The 15,488-nt window shown below is 29.8% G+C and overlaps 1 protein-coding gene across 1 annotated transcript in view; it reads left to right on the forward strand.

The window, feature by feature from the left end:
* LOC130443380 (GATA-binding factor 6-B-like) overlaps positions 1 to 15,488 on the forward strand; it is a 33,415-nt gene that overhangs the window by 12,570 nt on the left and 5,357 nt on the right. Inside the window, exons 2-5 of the mRNA XM_056777952.1 lie at positions 3,855 to 4,392; positions 4,454 to 4,834; positions 10,378 to 10,503; positions 10,750 to 10,852. Coding sequence (XP_056633930.1) covers positions 3,859 to 4,392; positions 4,454 to 4,834; positions 10,378 to 10,503; positions 10,750 to 10,852 — 1,144 coding nt within the window. The 5' untranslated portion in view covers positions 3,855 to 3,858. The remainder of the gene's footprint in view (positions 1 to 3,854; positions 4,393 to 4,453; positions 4,835 to 10,377; positions 10,504 to 10,749; positions 10,853 to 15,488) is intronic.

Consider the following 15,488-nt stretch of genomic DNA (forward strand, 5'->3'; position numbering starts at 1 on the left):
AGTACTAGTTCCTTATAGGCTTCGATGAGGTGTTTTGCTCTCATCACCATCTTTTGAAAGATTTCTAATCCTCTCAAGTTTATAAACGAGCTCAAAATACTATCAGAATCAAATTTCTAACATTATTTAGTAGTTGGGAGCCTCATGGTACTTCTGGTAGCCTCCTATAGTAGTATTAGTTCCTTATAGGTTTCGATGAGGTGTTTTGCTCTCATCACCATCTTTTGAAAGATTTCTAATCCTCTCAAGTTTATAAACGAGCTCAAAATACTATCAGAATCAAATTTCTAACATTATTTAGTAGTTGGGAGCCTCATGGTACTTCTGGTAGCCTCCTATAGTAGTATTAGTTCCTTATAGGTTTCGATGAGGTGTTTTGCTCTCATCACCATCTTTTGAAAGATTTCTAATCCTCTCAAGTTTATAAACGAGCTCAAAATACTATCAGAATCAAATTTCTAACATTATTTAGTAGTTGGGAGCCTCGTGGTACTTATGGTAGCTTCCCATAGTAGTACTAGTTCCTTATAGGCTTCGATGAGGTGTTTTGCTTTCATCACCATCTTTTGAGAGATTTCTAATCCTCTCAAGTTTATAAACGAGCTCAAAATACTATCAGAATCAAATTTCTAACGTTATTTAGTAGTTGGGAGCCTCATGGTACTTCTGGTAGCTTCCCATAGTAGTACTGGCTCCAAATAGGCTTCGCTAAGGTTTCTTGCTTCATCACTGTCTTTTGATAGTTCTAAGGTTTATGATTATTAGAAAAATTTAATGCGTATGTGAAAAATCTGATTTTGGAAATGATTTTATTAGCCACACTGTATATATGACTCTTTTTTTTTTGAAAATTTGAGTTATAAGAGAGAAAATACACGCGCCATTCTCATTTAGGAACCAGATAAACGCTACAGGGCGATCTGAAGTTCATATAATTTAAAAATTTAAATCGTAGGTGAAAAAACAGATTTTGGAAATGATTTTAAGAACCACACTGTATATAGGACTCTTTTTTTTGGAAATTTGAGTTATAAGAGAGAAAATACACGCGCCATTCTCATTTAGGAACGAGATAAACGCTACAGGGCGATCTGAAGTTCATATAATTTAAAAATTTAAATCGTAGGTGAAAAAACAGATTTTGGAAATGATTTTATGAACCACTCTGTATATAGGACTCTTTTTTTCGAAAATTTGAGTTATAAGAGAGAAAATACACGCGCCATTCTCATTTAGGAACCAGATAAACGCTACAGGGCGATCTGAAGTTCATATAATTTAAAAATTTAAATCGTAGGTGAAAAAACAGATTTTGGAAATGATTTTAAGAACCACACTGTATATAGGACTCTTTTTTTTGGAAATTTGAGTTATAAGAGAGAAAATACACGCGCCATTCTCATTTAGGAACGAGATAAACGCTACAGGGCGATCTGAAGTTCATATAATTTAAAAATTTAATTCGTAGGTGAAAAAACTGATTTTGGAAATGATTTTATGAACCACACTGTATATAGGACTATTTTTTGGGAAATTTGAGTTATAAGAGAGAAAATACACGCGCCATTCTCATTTAGGAACGAGATAAACGCTACGGGGCGATCTGAAGTTAATTATAATCGAAAAATTGGATACGTGGGTTAAAAATAAAAAAAAACTAATTTTGGAAATGACTTTTCTTATCTTATCAACATATCGATCACTCCAGTTTCAAATATCGATGAAAACTAGTTATAAATTTTACGGAATCATTTATTTGCTCACTCTATTTAAACAGGTTGTGTAAATAAAATGGAATAGTACATTTCTACAAATAGAATGAATATAATAAATGATATGTACCTAATTTATTCAATTTTTTCGGTATATTTTCATTTTTTTTCTATACAGGTAAACACACAAGTTGGATTCATATTTTTTTATAAAAAAAAAACAACAGAAAAATATATTAAATGACGTAAGGGAAACGGAAATGTTAATCAAACATTCAATTTCCTATTAGACAATTTCACATGTCACTGAAATAGAAATAAACGTTTTGGACGCGTCTTATTTGATATACGAGGGTAATACGATAAGAACTATTAACGAAAACGCTATTTTTCGATATAATTTATCGATTTAGTTTCTCCAACTTTTTTAATAAAGTTTAGACGAAAATAAATCACACAGGTTCAAATCTGGACAAATTAGTTCACGATTGTGAAGTTTATAGTCCAATTTGCGGTTTTTTTTCAATTTCACTGTATAAAATGATTGTTTCTTTGAAAAAACGTCATTTCCGCTTACGAGAAACGTTTAAAAAATGATAATTTGGGCTTAAAATGTAAAATATTGATACCGATAACTTAAACAGTGAATCGACCAACTAAATCGCACGATTCGACACCTTCGGATTGTTTTTTGTGGGAATTTCAAACCCGTAGACGAAAATAAATCACACAGGTTCAAATCTGGACAAATTAATTCACGATTGTGAAGTTTATAGTCCAATTTGCGTTTTTTTTTCAATTTCACTGTATAAAATGATTGATTTTTTGAAAAAACGTCATTTCCGCTTACGATAAACGTTTAAAAAATGATAATTTGGGCTTAAAATGTAAAATTCTGATAACGATACACCTTCGGATTGTTTTTTGTTAGAGATTTCATACCCTAGACGAAAATCAGTAACACGGGTTCAAATCTGGACAAATTAATTCACGATTGTGAAGTCTATAGTCCAATTTGTGTTTTTTTTTCTATTTCTCTGTATAAAATGTTTGTTTTTTTGAAAAAACGTCATTTCCGCTTACGAGAAACGTTTAAAAAGTGATAATTTGGGCTTAAAATGTAAAATTCTGATACCGATAACTTAAAAAGTGAATCGACCAACTAAATCGCACGATTCGACACCTTCGGATTGTTTTTTGTGGGAATTTCAAACCCGTAGACGAAAATAAATCACACAGGTTCAAATCTGGACAAATTAATTCACGATTGTGAAGTTTATAGTCCAATTTGCGTTTTTTTTTCAATTTCACTGTATAAAATGATTGATTTTTTGAAAAAACGTCATTTCCGCTTACGATAAACGTTTAAAAAATGATAATTTGGGCTTAAAATGTAAAATTCTGATAACGATACACCTTCGGATTGTTTTTTGTTAGAGATTTCATACCCTAGACGAAAATCAGTAACACGGGTTCAAATCTGGACAAATTAATTCACGATTGTGAAGTCTATAGTCCAATTTGTGTTTTTTTTTCTATTTCTCTGTATAAAATGTTTGTTTTTTTGAAAAAACGTCATTTCCGCTTACGAGAAACGTTTAAAAAGTGATAATTTGGGCTTAAAATGTAAAATTCTGATACCGATAACTTAAAAAGTGAATCGACCAACTAAATCGCACGATTCGACACCTTCGGATTGTTTTTTGTGGGAATTTCAAACCTGTAGATGAAAGTAAATCACAAAGGTTCAAATCTGGACAAATTAATTCACGATTGTGAAGTTTATAGTCCAATTTGTGTTTTTTTTTCTATTTCTCTGTATAAAATGTTTGTTTTTTTGAAAAAACGTCATTTCCGCTTACGAGAAACGTTTAAAAAATGATAATTTGGGCTTAAAATGTAAAATTCTGATAACGATACACCTTCGGATTGTTTTTTGTTAGAGATTTCATACCCTAGACGAAAATCAGTAACACGGGTTCAAATCTGGACAAATTAGTGTATGATTTTGAAGTTTTCAGTCCAATTTTACCGTATAAAGTGTTTGCTTCGTTTATTTGACGGCAACAAGCGTTTTCTTCGATACCACGTAACTTTTTTCGATAAAATCACGTACTATAATAAAAAAAATTTAATTTCCAGCCATATGGACACGAAAGACGATCAACAAAATTCGCCTAAGAAGGTGGATTCGAAAGAAGAATCGAACGAGGCGGATCGAGAGCAATCGACACCAGGACCCGGAGTAATACGAAGAAATTTCATAACAACTTCCGGTACTATAGTGGAAACGAGCGAAGAACAACCACCGGAACCCACCACCGAAGAAGTAGTAAATACTACGGGGTGTAACTCGAACGAACAAAGTCCGACAAACGTAATCGTCGATATGCCGGCAGAGAATTTTCAAAATACGACTTACGGTCAAGATTTGGAATACGCCACTTTGAATATCGAAGGGAACGTGGTACCAATAGCGGTGACAACTAATATAGAACAAACCGGCGACTACGCCAACCTCCAAACGGCTCAATACAACAACGGTTACAGCGACGCCACCCAGTATCTAACCCAACAACAATACAATAATTTGTACATGGAAAGAAACAGTGTCGGAAGCTCTTCTCCGAACGCCGTTTTATACAGGGAAGATCCGAATTTGGCCGCAAATCGATATCAAGTGAGTAGGTTGAAAATTCGTCGTAAAAAGGGTGGAATTTTTCGTAAAAATCTCGTTTTAGGGCAACTACGACGGCGCCCAGTCCCAAATCAATTTGATATCCGCTTCGGGGGAGACTTACTACACCGGTACTTGGCCTTCGACGAGCAGCGGTACTTACCACCAACAATACGGTAACAACCCCATACCGCAGGCAGATAGTACCCAACCTTACGGGGGTTTATTCGTTAATTCGTCATGGTCTTCTGGTAGTTTAGACGAGGGACGTCCGCCGCCGGGTCAAGAGGTACTAGTTAAAGAATGCGTTAATTGTGGGGCTAGTGTCACACCCCTTTGGCGTAGGGACGGTACGGGGCATTATCTGTGCAACGCTTGCGGTTTGTACCACAAAATTAACGGGGTGCATAGACCCCCCATTAGGCCCAACAAAAAACCACAGGCGGTAAGTTAGTGTTTTGTTTGGTTTTTTGTTTTGTTCAATAGAAAAAGAGGGGGGGATCTTTTTATCCGAAGGAAATCGTTTCGTTATTTTCTATTTTTTCGAGGGGTGTATCGACATTGAAAAAGTCTTAATTTTCTTATCGTACCTCGTATATATCACGAAACGATTATTTAAGTCGGAAATTTATTTTTTTTTAAGTTTTTGTTGTACAGGAGGTCGTATAAATTATTATTTCGTATGGGAAATCTTTGAAAATTATTTATACTCATTCAAAATTAGAATTTTAATACTTTTAGAACGCCCCTTGTATTATTTTTCACGTTAATTTCATTTTTGTGCCCGATAACGATACGATAATTTCATAAATTCGTTTTATTATCCTTGTCAGGACTTAACTGGACGCAGTATTTTGTATTACTAACGAAACGCTTCGTTTTTTTTGAACACTCCTCGTAAAACATTGGAAAAAAAAATTTTTCGGGTCTAAAAATCTATTGTTTTCAATATTTTTATCGATTCATGTTATACGAGGACTCCTAAAAAGTATTATATATGTTGAAAAACAAAAAAAATTTTGGAACTAGTTTCATTCAATCAAATTGCAGATTTTAATACTTTTCGAACGCCTCTTGTATTATTTTTTCCATTATTTTCATTTTTATGCTCAATAACGATATGATAATTTCATAAATTCGTATTATTATCCTTGTCAGGACTTAACTAGACGCAGTATTTTGTATTACTAACCAAACGCTTCGTATTTTTTGAACACACCTCGTAAAACATCGGAAAAAAAAGTTTTCGGGTTAAAAATCAATTTTTTTCAATATTTTTATCGATTCATGTTATACCAGGACTTCTAAAAACTATTATTCATGCTGAAAAAGAAAAAAAAATTTTGGAAGTATTTTCATTCAATCAAACTGCAGATTTTAATACTTTTCGAACGCCTCTTGTATTATTTTTTCCATTATTTTCATTTTTATGCTCAATAACGATATGATAATTTCATAAATTCGTATTATTATCCTTGTCAGGACTTAACTAGACGCAGTATTTTGTATTACTAACGAAACGCTTCGTATTTTTTGAACACACCTCGTAAAACATTGGAAAAAAAAATTTTTCGGGTCTAAAAATCTATTGTTTTCAATATTTTTATCGATTCATGTTATACGAGGACTCCTAAAAAGTATTATATATGTTGAAAAACAAAAAAAATTTTGGAACTAGTTTCATTCAATCAAATTGCAGATTTTAATACTTTTCGAACGCCTCTTGTATTATTTTTTCCATTATTTTCATTTTTATGCTCAATAACGATATGATAATTTCATAAATTCGTATTATTATCCTTGTCAGGACTTAACTAGATGCAGTATTTTCTACTAATAACAAAATGCTTCGTATTTTTTGAAAACACCTCGTAAAACATTGGAAAAAAAAGTTTTCGGGTCTAAAAATCTATTTTTTTTCGATATTTTTATCGATTCATGTTATACGAGGACTCCTAAAAAGTATTATCTATGTTGAAAAACAAAAAAAAATTGGAAGTAGTTTCATTCAATCAAATTGCAGATTTTAATACTTTTCGAACGTCCCTCGTATTATTTTTCTCATTATTTTCGATTGTATGCTCGATAACGATATGATAATTTCATAAATTCATATTATTATCCTTGTCAGGCTTTAACTAGAGGCTGTTCTTTGAAGTAAAAACAAAAATTCGTCTATCTTTTCGAATACACCTCGTAAAACATTTGAAAAAAAAATTTTGAAAATTTTCGTTATACGAGATCCATGAAAAATGTCAGTTGTATCAAATAACGATTATTTAGTATGGGAAAATTTTGAAAATAAGTTTATCGAAAAAACTAACCATCAAAATTAGAAAAATAAAAACTTTTTGATTATTCCTCGTAACAATTTAATAATTACTTGACTGTATCCTCATCAGGTACATCGGATTTATCATTTTTTCCAAAAAATTGATAAAAAACCAACTAACTTTAGTTTTATGAACCGTACATCGAGATACAATCAATTATATCGTTGTTTATGTTATTGGACAAGCTTATGTAGTAGTATTTACGTCAAATTAAAATATGTAAAAGAAAAAACGTTTTCCTTCGAGAAAATTACAAGATCCCCCGTATAATTTCATAAAATTAATCCCGTCTTGTGTTTTAACCGATATGCTGACAAAAAAAAATTGATATACAGTGCGGATTTTTTTTAATACATCGCTTATTATGGAGCACACTGTATTACAACTAAATAACGATATATACGGTTATTTGGTGTATCCTTGAGGATATTTGTTTCGCTTTGAAAGGATCGACTGTTTCAAATTCGGTTTTGTTGTTGCTAGGCGACAAACGGAGACGAAAAGTACTTGAAAAAAAAAATAATTCGGAGAATTATTTATCGAAATCTATCGATCAAGTCGGGGAAGAGAGTATTGCTGATAACGGTGTTTGAACAATAAAAAATGGGGCCAACTAAAAGAGAGATAAGGAGACGCATTCGAAAGCATATTTTGGTATCACACAAGACTTGGAAGTTTTTTATTTTTTCAATATATATTTATATGTACCTATATGAAAACGCCTTTGGTTATTTTGAATTTCTAAATCTGTTATGTACACTCAGTTTCAGATATACACGATTTATATTTTACGTTTCAGAAGTAGACACCCGAATATTGTCATTTTGATTTTATACTTACCCTGTATACTATTTGATGATTCATTTATCGGTTAAATTGATGGTTTTGTCGATTTTTTTCTTTGAGAAGTTTTTTTTCCCCTTCGTTTCATATCTTAGTTTCATTTTGATTTTTTTAAATTTACTTTCGTATTTTCTTTGACGTTGATTGATGTGAAACATGTTTTTTTTGACAATTCATAGTATTTCCAAAGTCATTAGGAGCTTTTTTGACAAGTTATAGTAATTCCAAAGTCATTAGGGACTTTTTTGACCAATTATAGTATTTCCAAAGTTATTAGGGGCTTTTTTTGACAAATTATAGTATTTTTAAAGTCTTTAGAGGATTTTTTGACAATTTATAGTATTATAGTATCATCATTACAGGTTTTTTGACCAATTAGACTATTTTCGAAGTCATTGGAGGGTGTTTTGACAATTAAAAGTATTTTCAAAGTCATTAGGGGCTTTTTTTGACAAGTTATAGTATTTCCAAAGTCATTAGGGGCTTTTTTTGACAAGTTATAGTATTTCCAAAGTCATTAGGGAGTTTTTTGACCAATTATAGTATTTACAAAGTCATTAGTGGCTTTTTTTGACAAGTTATAGTAATTCCAAAGTCATTAGGGACTTTTTTGACCAATTATAGTATTTCCAAAGTTATTAGGGGCTTTTTTTGACAAATTATAGTATTTTTAAAGTCTTTAGAGGATTTTTTGACAATTTATAGTATTATAGTATCATCATTACAGGTTTTTTGACCAATTAGACTATTTTCGAAGTCATTGGAGGGTGTTTTGACAATTAAAAGTATTTTCAAAGTCATTAGGGGCTTTTTTTCACAAGTTATAGTATTTCCAAAGTCATTAGGGGCTTTTTTTGACAAGTTATAGTATTTCCAAAGTCATTAGGGAGTTTTTTGACCAATTATAGTATTTACAAAGTCATTAGGGGCTTTTTTTGACAAGTTATAGTAATTCCAAAGTCATTAGGGACTTTTTTGACCAATTATAGTATTTCCAAAGTTATTAGGGGCTTTTTTTGACAAATTATAGTATTTTTAAAGTCTTTAGAGGATTTTTTGACAATTTATAGTATTATAGTATCATCATTACAGGTTTTTTGACCAATTAGACTATTTTCGAAGTCATTGGAGGGTGTTTTGACAATTAAAAGTATTTTCAAAGTCATTAGGGGCTTTTTTTGACAAGTTATAGTATTTCCAAAGTCATTAGGGGCTTTTTTTGACAAGTTATAGTATTTCCAAAGTCATTAGGGAGTTTTTTGACCAATTATAGTATTTACAAAGTCATTAGGGGCTTTTTTTGACAAGTTATAGTAATTCCAAAGTCATTAGGGGCTTTTTACCAATTATACTATTTTCAAAGTCATTAGGGGCTTTTTTTTTGACAAGTTATAGTAATTCCAAAGTCATTAGGGACTTTCTTGATAAGTTATAGTATTACCAAAATCATTAGTGGCTTTTTTTGACAAATTATAGTATTTTCAAAGTCATTAGGGGCTTTTTTTGACAAATTATAGTATTTTCAAAGTCATTAGGGGCTTTTTTTGACAAATTATAGTATTTTCAAAGTCATTAGGGGCTTTTTTTGACAAGTTATAGTATTTTCAAAGTCATTAGGGGCTTTTTTTGACAAGTTATAGTATTTCCAAAGTCATTAGCAGCTTTTTTGACAAATTATAGTATTTTTAAAGTCTTTAGAGGATTTTTTGACAATTTATAGTATTATAGTATCATCATTACGGGTTTTTTGACCAATTAGAGTATTTTCGAAGTCATTGGAGGGTGTTTTGACAATTAAAAGTATTTTCAAAGTCATTAGGGGCTTTTTTTGACCAATTATAGTATTTATAAAGTCATTACGGGCTTTATTTGACAAATTATAGTATTTCCAAAGTTATTAGGGGATTTTTGAACAAGTTATAATATTTTCAAAGACATAAGGAGCTTTCTCGACAAATTTCAGTGTTTTCGAAGTCACTAGGGGCTTTTTTTGACAATTTATAATATTTTCAAAGACATTATTGGATTGTTTGACAATTTATAGTATTTCCAAAGTCATTAGGGGCCTTTTTTGACAAGTTATAGTATTTTAGAAGTGATTAGGGGTTTTTGGAACCATTTAGAGTATTTTCAAAGTCATTAGGGGCTTTTTGGGATAATTTATAGGGGGGCTTTTGGGACTGATTAGAGTATTTTCAAAATTCGAAAGAAAAAGCTAAATTCATAGTATTTTTAAAGTCATTTGGAGCTTTTTGACATATTTATAGTATTTTTAGACTCATTTGAACTTTTTTCTCATGAAAATTGTGAAATTTCGACGAATTAAATGAATATATAGTATTTTTAAACTTTTTTGGAAACTTTTCTTATAAAACTTCACAAAATGTTAAACTCATAGTATTTTCAAAATAATTTCAGTGAATTTTCGTTTAAAAATACAATAAATTCATATTATTATGAAATCCCATCGAAAATTTTTACAAAAAATGAGAATTCGTATACAAATTCAAAACGAAAATCCAATTTAACACTAATTCGAGATAATCCAAAAAACTTTTACAAAATAATCGATCGATTCAATCACGTCAACCGTCAATTCTACTTCTGTTTTAACAAAAAATTCGAAAATAATCAAAAATCAATTGAAAAAACCCCCCCAAAGAAAATATATATATAAACATACATTATTTTTCGAAATGAATCATCTACCATCCCGTTTCTATACGTTTCCCATGCCCGACAGTACCACCAACGTTTCTACCAAAAACTAAACCATCATCAAGCTCCTGTTGATTCTATAATGACTTTTTAGACCGGAAATCGTAGGAACGGCGTCACTTGTGCCAATTGTAAGACAAATAATACAACTTTATGGAGGAGGAACAACCAAGGAGAGCCGGTTTGCAACGCTTGCGGCCTCTACTTCAAATTACATAACGTAAGTAGCGCGCTTCGGTCGAAATATAAGAAAAAACAACAGCTGGAACTCGAAATTCCATTGATAATTCCATTTATCATATTGAGTTACGATAAACTATCTTTGTTATAAATAAAAATAGATACAAAAATTTATCTTTTTTTCGTTCCTTTGATACGGATATAAAGTAAAATCTCTGGTAAATATAAGATACATTATCTGACGGACGGTTTATCTGTTTTTTTCCATATATATATTCTGTTATAGGTTAACAGACCTATCAGTATGAAAAAAGACGGTATCCAGACCCGTAAGAGGAGACCGAAAAATTCTGGGGGAAGTCAAGCCGTTTCCGGTCATATGAGATTAGGTAAGCGCTAACATTCATTATTAGAAACTCATATCGTACCCTATAGTATAAAAGAAGGATATAACGTTTCGATACCCCTCGTATAATATACGGATCTACCAATTTTCGAACAAAAATTCGATGTTTTTACCGAAAAATATATTAAAACTTTTCTAATACCCCTCGTATTGATACGGATTTGTTTTTGTGTCCGCTGTTATTTCGAGTTTTCACGCAAAATAGGCTTGAACTATTCGAAAAACCCTCGTAACGATACGTATTTATTGTTTTTTTTACTTGAATTTCGAGTGTTTTTTCAAAATGAGCTCGAAGTTTTCGAAAAACCCTCGTAATAATACATTTTTATTGTTTTTTTGACTTGAATTTCGAGTGTTTTTTCAAAATGAGCTCGAAGTTTTCGAAAAACCCTCGTAATAATACATTTTTATTGTTTTTTTGACTTGAATTTCGAGTTTTTTTCAAAATGAGCTCAAACTTTTCGAAAAACCCTCGTAATGATACTTATTTAATGTTTTGTTAACTTGAATTTCGAGTTTTTTTTTCAAAATAAGCTCTAATTTTTCGAAAAACCCTCGTAACGATACGTATTTATTGTTTTGTTGACTTGAATTTCGAGCTTCTCTTCAAAATAAGCTCTAATTTATCGAAAAACCCTCGTAACGATACGTATTTATTGTTTTTTTGACTTGAATTTCGAGTGTTTTTTCAAAATGAGCTCGAAGTTTTCGAAAAACCCTCGTAATAATACATTTTTATTGTTTTGTTGACTTGAATTTCGAGTGTTTTTTCAAAATGAGCTCGAAGTTTTCGAAAAACCCTCGTAATAATACATTTTTATTGTTTTGTTGATTTGAATTTCGAGTTTTTTTCAAAATGAGCTCAAACTTTTCGAAAAACCCTCGTAACGATACGTATTTATTGTTTTGTTGACTTGAATTTCGAGCTTCTCTTCAAAATAAGCTCTAACTTATCGAAAAACCATCGTAATGATACGTATTTATTTTTGTTATGACACCAATTCTCAGTTTTACCAGAAAATACGTTTCAACTTATCAAAAACCCCTCGTAATGATACTTATTTATTGTTTTGTTGACTTGAATTTCGAGCTTTTCTTCAAAATAAGCTTAAACTTTTCGAAAAACCCTCGTAATGATACGTATTTATTTTTTTTATGACATCAGTTTTCAGTTTTACCAGAAAATACGTTTCAACTTATCAAAAACCCCTCGTAATGATACTTATTTATTGTTTTGTTGACTTGAATTTCGAGCTTTTCTTCAAAATAAGCTTAAACTTTTCGAAAAACCCTCGTAATAATACGTATTTTCAGTTTTACCAGAAAATACGTTTCAACTTATCAAAAACCCCTCGTAATGATACGTATTTATTGTTTTGTTGACTTGGACTTCGAGTTTTTCTTCAAAATAAGCTTAAACTTTTCGAAAAACCCTCGTAATGATACGTATTTTCAGTTTTACCAGAAAATACGTTTCAACTTATCAAAAACCCCCCGTAATGATACGGATTTATTTTTTTTTCAACATAAGTTTCCAGTTTTTCCAGAAAATATGCTTAAACTTTTCAAATACACCTCGTAATGATACGTATTTATCGTTTTATTGACTCAAATTTCGAGTTTCTCCGCAAAATATTCTGAAACTATTCGTAACCCCCTCGTATTGATCATACGTATTCATTTGCTTATTGACATGAGTTTATACGAATTTTCGAAAATCCCTCGTAATGTTGAACAATAAATTTCATTTCGACATCAGCTTCGAGGTTTTCTGAAAATACCCCTCGTAATGATAAGCCCCACGTATTTTGTGTCGAAAATTAATATGAACTTATTTTAGAAAAATTGGGTTATTCTCGAATACCCCTCGTATTTATTTTTTATCGAAATTCAACGTTTTTTTTTTTCGAAAATCGTGGGTGGTGACAATTTTCAAATACCACTCGTATATGTTCTTTTTATCGAAATAATGTTTTTTTGTATGAAATGACTTTTCAACGAGTTTTTTCAACAAATTTTCTCGTACACTGAAAAACGTTGTTTATTCATTATATTAAATTTTCTTTGGAAACTAAATGTTTTTATCCATATATTGCTCAAAGTATAATAAAAATGCCATGTCATACGCATTCTTTGTATTTGACTTGATTCAATAAATGTTTATTTTCGAATTTTATCGCTTATGACATCTCCCTTTATCAGTCCGTTCGTTATCAGCGTTGTTGACAAAGTACTTAAATTTTATCTCTGTACTTGGTACGTGGCAACGTCACGAAATCCACATTTACACAATTCGAAACGCCGGATGATGCGACATTTCGCAATTTATATAAAAAGTAAATTGTGTTAAGTCGGGATTTTGTTTTATGGAAGGGCTTTAGCTGTTTGGAAGTTTTATTATTTTATTAGGAATTTTTTTTATTTGGTTTTATCACTTGAGGTCGCGAGAGTCGTTGTAGTTATGGTACTTTTGAAGTCAAAGAATAATTGTTTCTAGGATAGATCGATTTTCAAATAATATTGGTCATATCGAATAGTATAGTATTTCCAAAGTCAAAGAAGATATTTTTCAAAAATAGAACGATTTCCATACGAAATACGTCGAATTTATCATATTTTCGAAATAAATTATGAAATTTCATGAAAATTCACAATATTTTCAAGTAAATAGAGATTTTTTAGAAATGTATAGTATTTCTAAAGTCAAAGTAAAAATTTTTCCAAAAATAGAACGATTTCCATACGAAATACGTCGAATTTATCATATTTTCGAAATAAATTATGAAATTTCATGAAAATTCACAATATTTTCAAGTAAATAGAGATTTTTTAGAAATGTATAGTATTTCTAAAGTCAAAGTAAAAATTTTTCCAAAAATAGAACGATTTCCATACGAAATACGTCGAATTTATCATATTTTCGAAATAAATTATGAAATTTCATGAAAATTCACAATATTTTCAAGTAAATAGAGATTTTTTAGAAATGTATAGTATTTCTAAAGTCAAAGTAAAAATTTTTCCAAAAATAGAACGATTTCCATACGAAATACGTCGAATTTATCATATTTTCGAAATAAATTATAAAATTTCATGAAAATTCATGGTATTTTTGAGTAAATCGAGATTTTTCTAGAAATGTATAGTATTTCTAAAGTCAAAGTAAAAATTTTTCCAAAAATAGAACGATTTCCATACGAAATACGTCGAATTTATCATATTTTCGAAATAAATTATAAAATTTCATGAAAATTCATGGTATTTTTGAGTAAATCGAGATTTTTCTAGAAATGTATAGTATTTCTAAAGTCAAAGTAAAAATTTTTCCAAAAATAGAACGATTTCCATACGAAATACGTCGAATTTATCATATTTTCGAAATAAATTATAAAATTTCATGAAAATTCATGGTATTTTTGAGTAAATCGAGATTTTTCTAGAAATGTATAGTATTTCTAAAGTCAAAGTAAAAATTTTTCCAAAAATAGAACGATTTCCATACGAAATACGTCGAATTTATCATATTTTCGAAATAAATTATAAAATTTCATGAAAATTCATGCTATTTTTGAGTAAATCGAGATTTTTCTAGAAATGTATAGTATTTCTAAAGTCAAAGTAAAAATTTTTTCCAAAAATAGAACGATTTCCATACGAAATACGTCGAATTTATCATATTTTCGAAATAAATTATAAAATTTCATGAAAATTCATGCTATTTTTGAGTAAATCGAGATTTTTTAGAAATGTATAGTATTTCTAAAGTCAAAGTAAAAATTTTTCCAAAAATAGAACGATTTCCATACGAAATACGTCGAATTTATCATATTTTCGAAATAAATTATAAAATTTCATGAAAATTCATGGTATTTTTGAGTAAATCGAGATTTTTCTAGAAATGTATAGTATTTCTAAAGTCAAAGAAAGAGTTTTTACAAAAATAGATCGATTTCCATACGAAATACGTCGAATTAATCATATTTTCGAAATAAATTATAAAATTTCATGAAAATTCATGGTATTTTTGAGTAAATCGAGATTTTTCTAGAAATGTATAGTATTTCTAAAGTCAAAGAAAGAGTTTTTACAAAAATAGATCGATTTCCATACGAAATACGTCGAATTGATCATATTTTCGAAATAAATTATAAAATTTCATGAAAATTCATGGTATTTTTGAGTGAATCGAGATTTTTTAGAAATGTATAGTATTTCTAAAGTCAAAGAAAGAGTTTTTACAAAAATAGATCGATTTCCATACGAAATACGTCGAATTAATCATATTTTCGAAATAAATTATAAAATTTCATGAAAATTCATGGTATTTTTGAGTAAATCGAGATTTTTCTAGAAATGTATAGTATTTCTAAAGTCAAAGAAAGAGTTTTTACAAAAATAGATCGATTTCCATACGAAATACGTCGAATTAATCATATTTTCGAAATAAATTATAAAATTTCATGAAAATTCATGGTATTTTTGAGTAAATCGAGATTTTTCTAGAAATGTATAGTATTTCTAAAGTCAAAGAAAGAGTTTTTACAAAAATAGATCGATTTCCATACGAAATACGTCGAATTGATCATATTTTCGAAATAAATTATAAAATTTCATGAAAA

The sequence above is a fragment of the Diorhabda sublineata genome, chromosome 4, assembly GCF_026230105.1.
Source record: "Diorhabda sublineata isolate icDioSubl1.1 chromosome 4, icDioSubl1.1, whole genome shotgun sequence".
Classification (NCBI taxonomy): Eukaryota; Metazoa; Arthropoda; class Insecta; order Coleoptera; family Chrysomelidae; genus Diorhabda; species Diorhabda sublineata.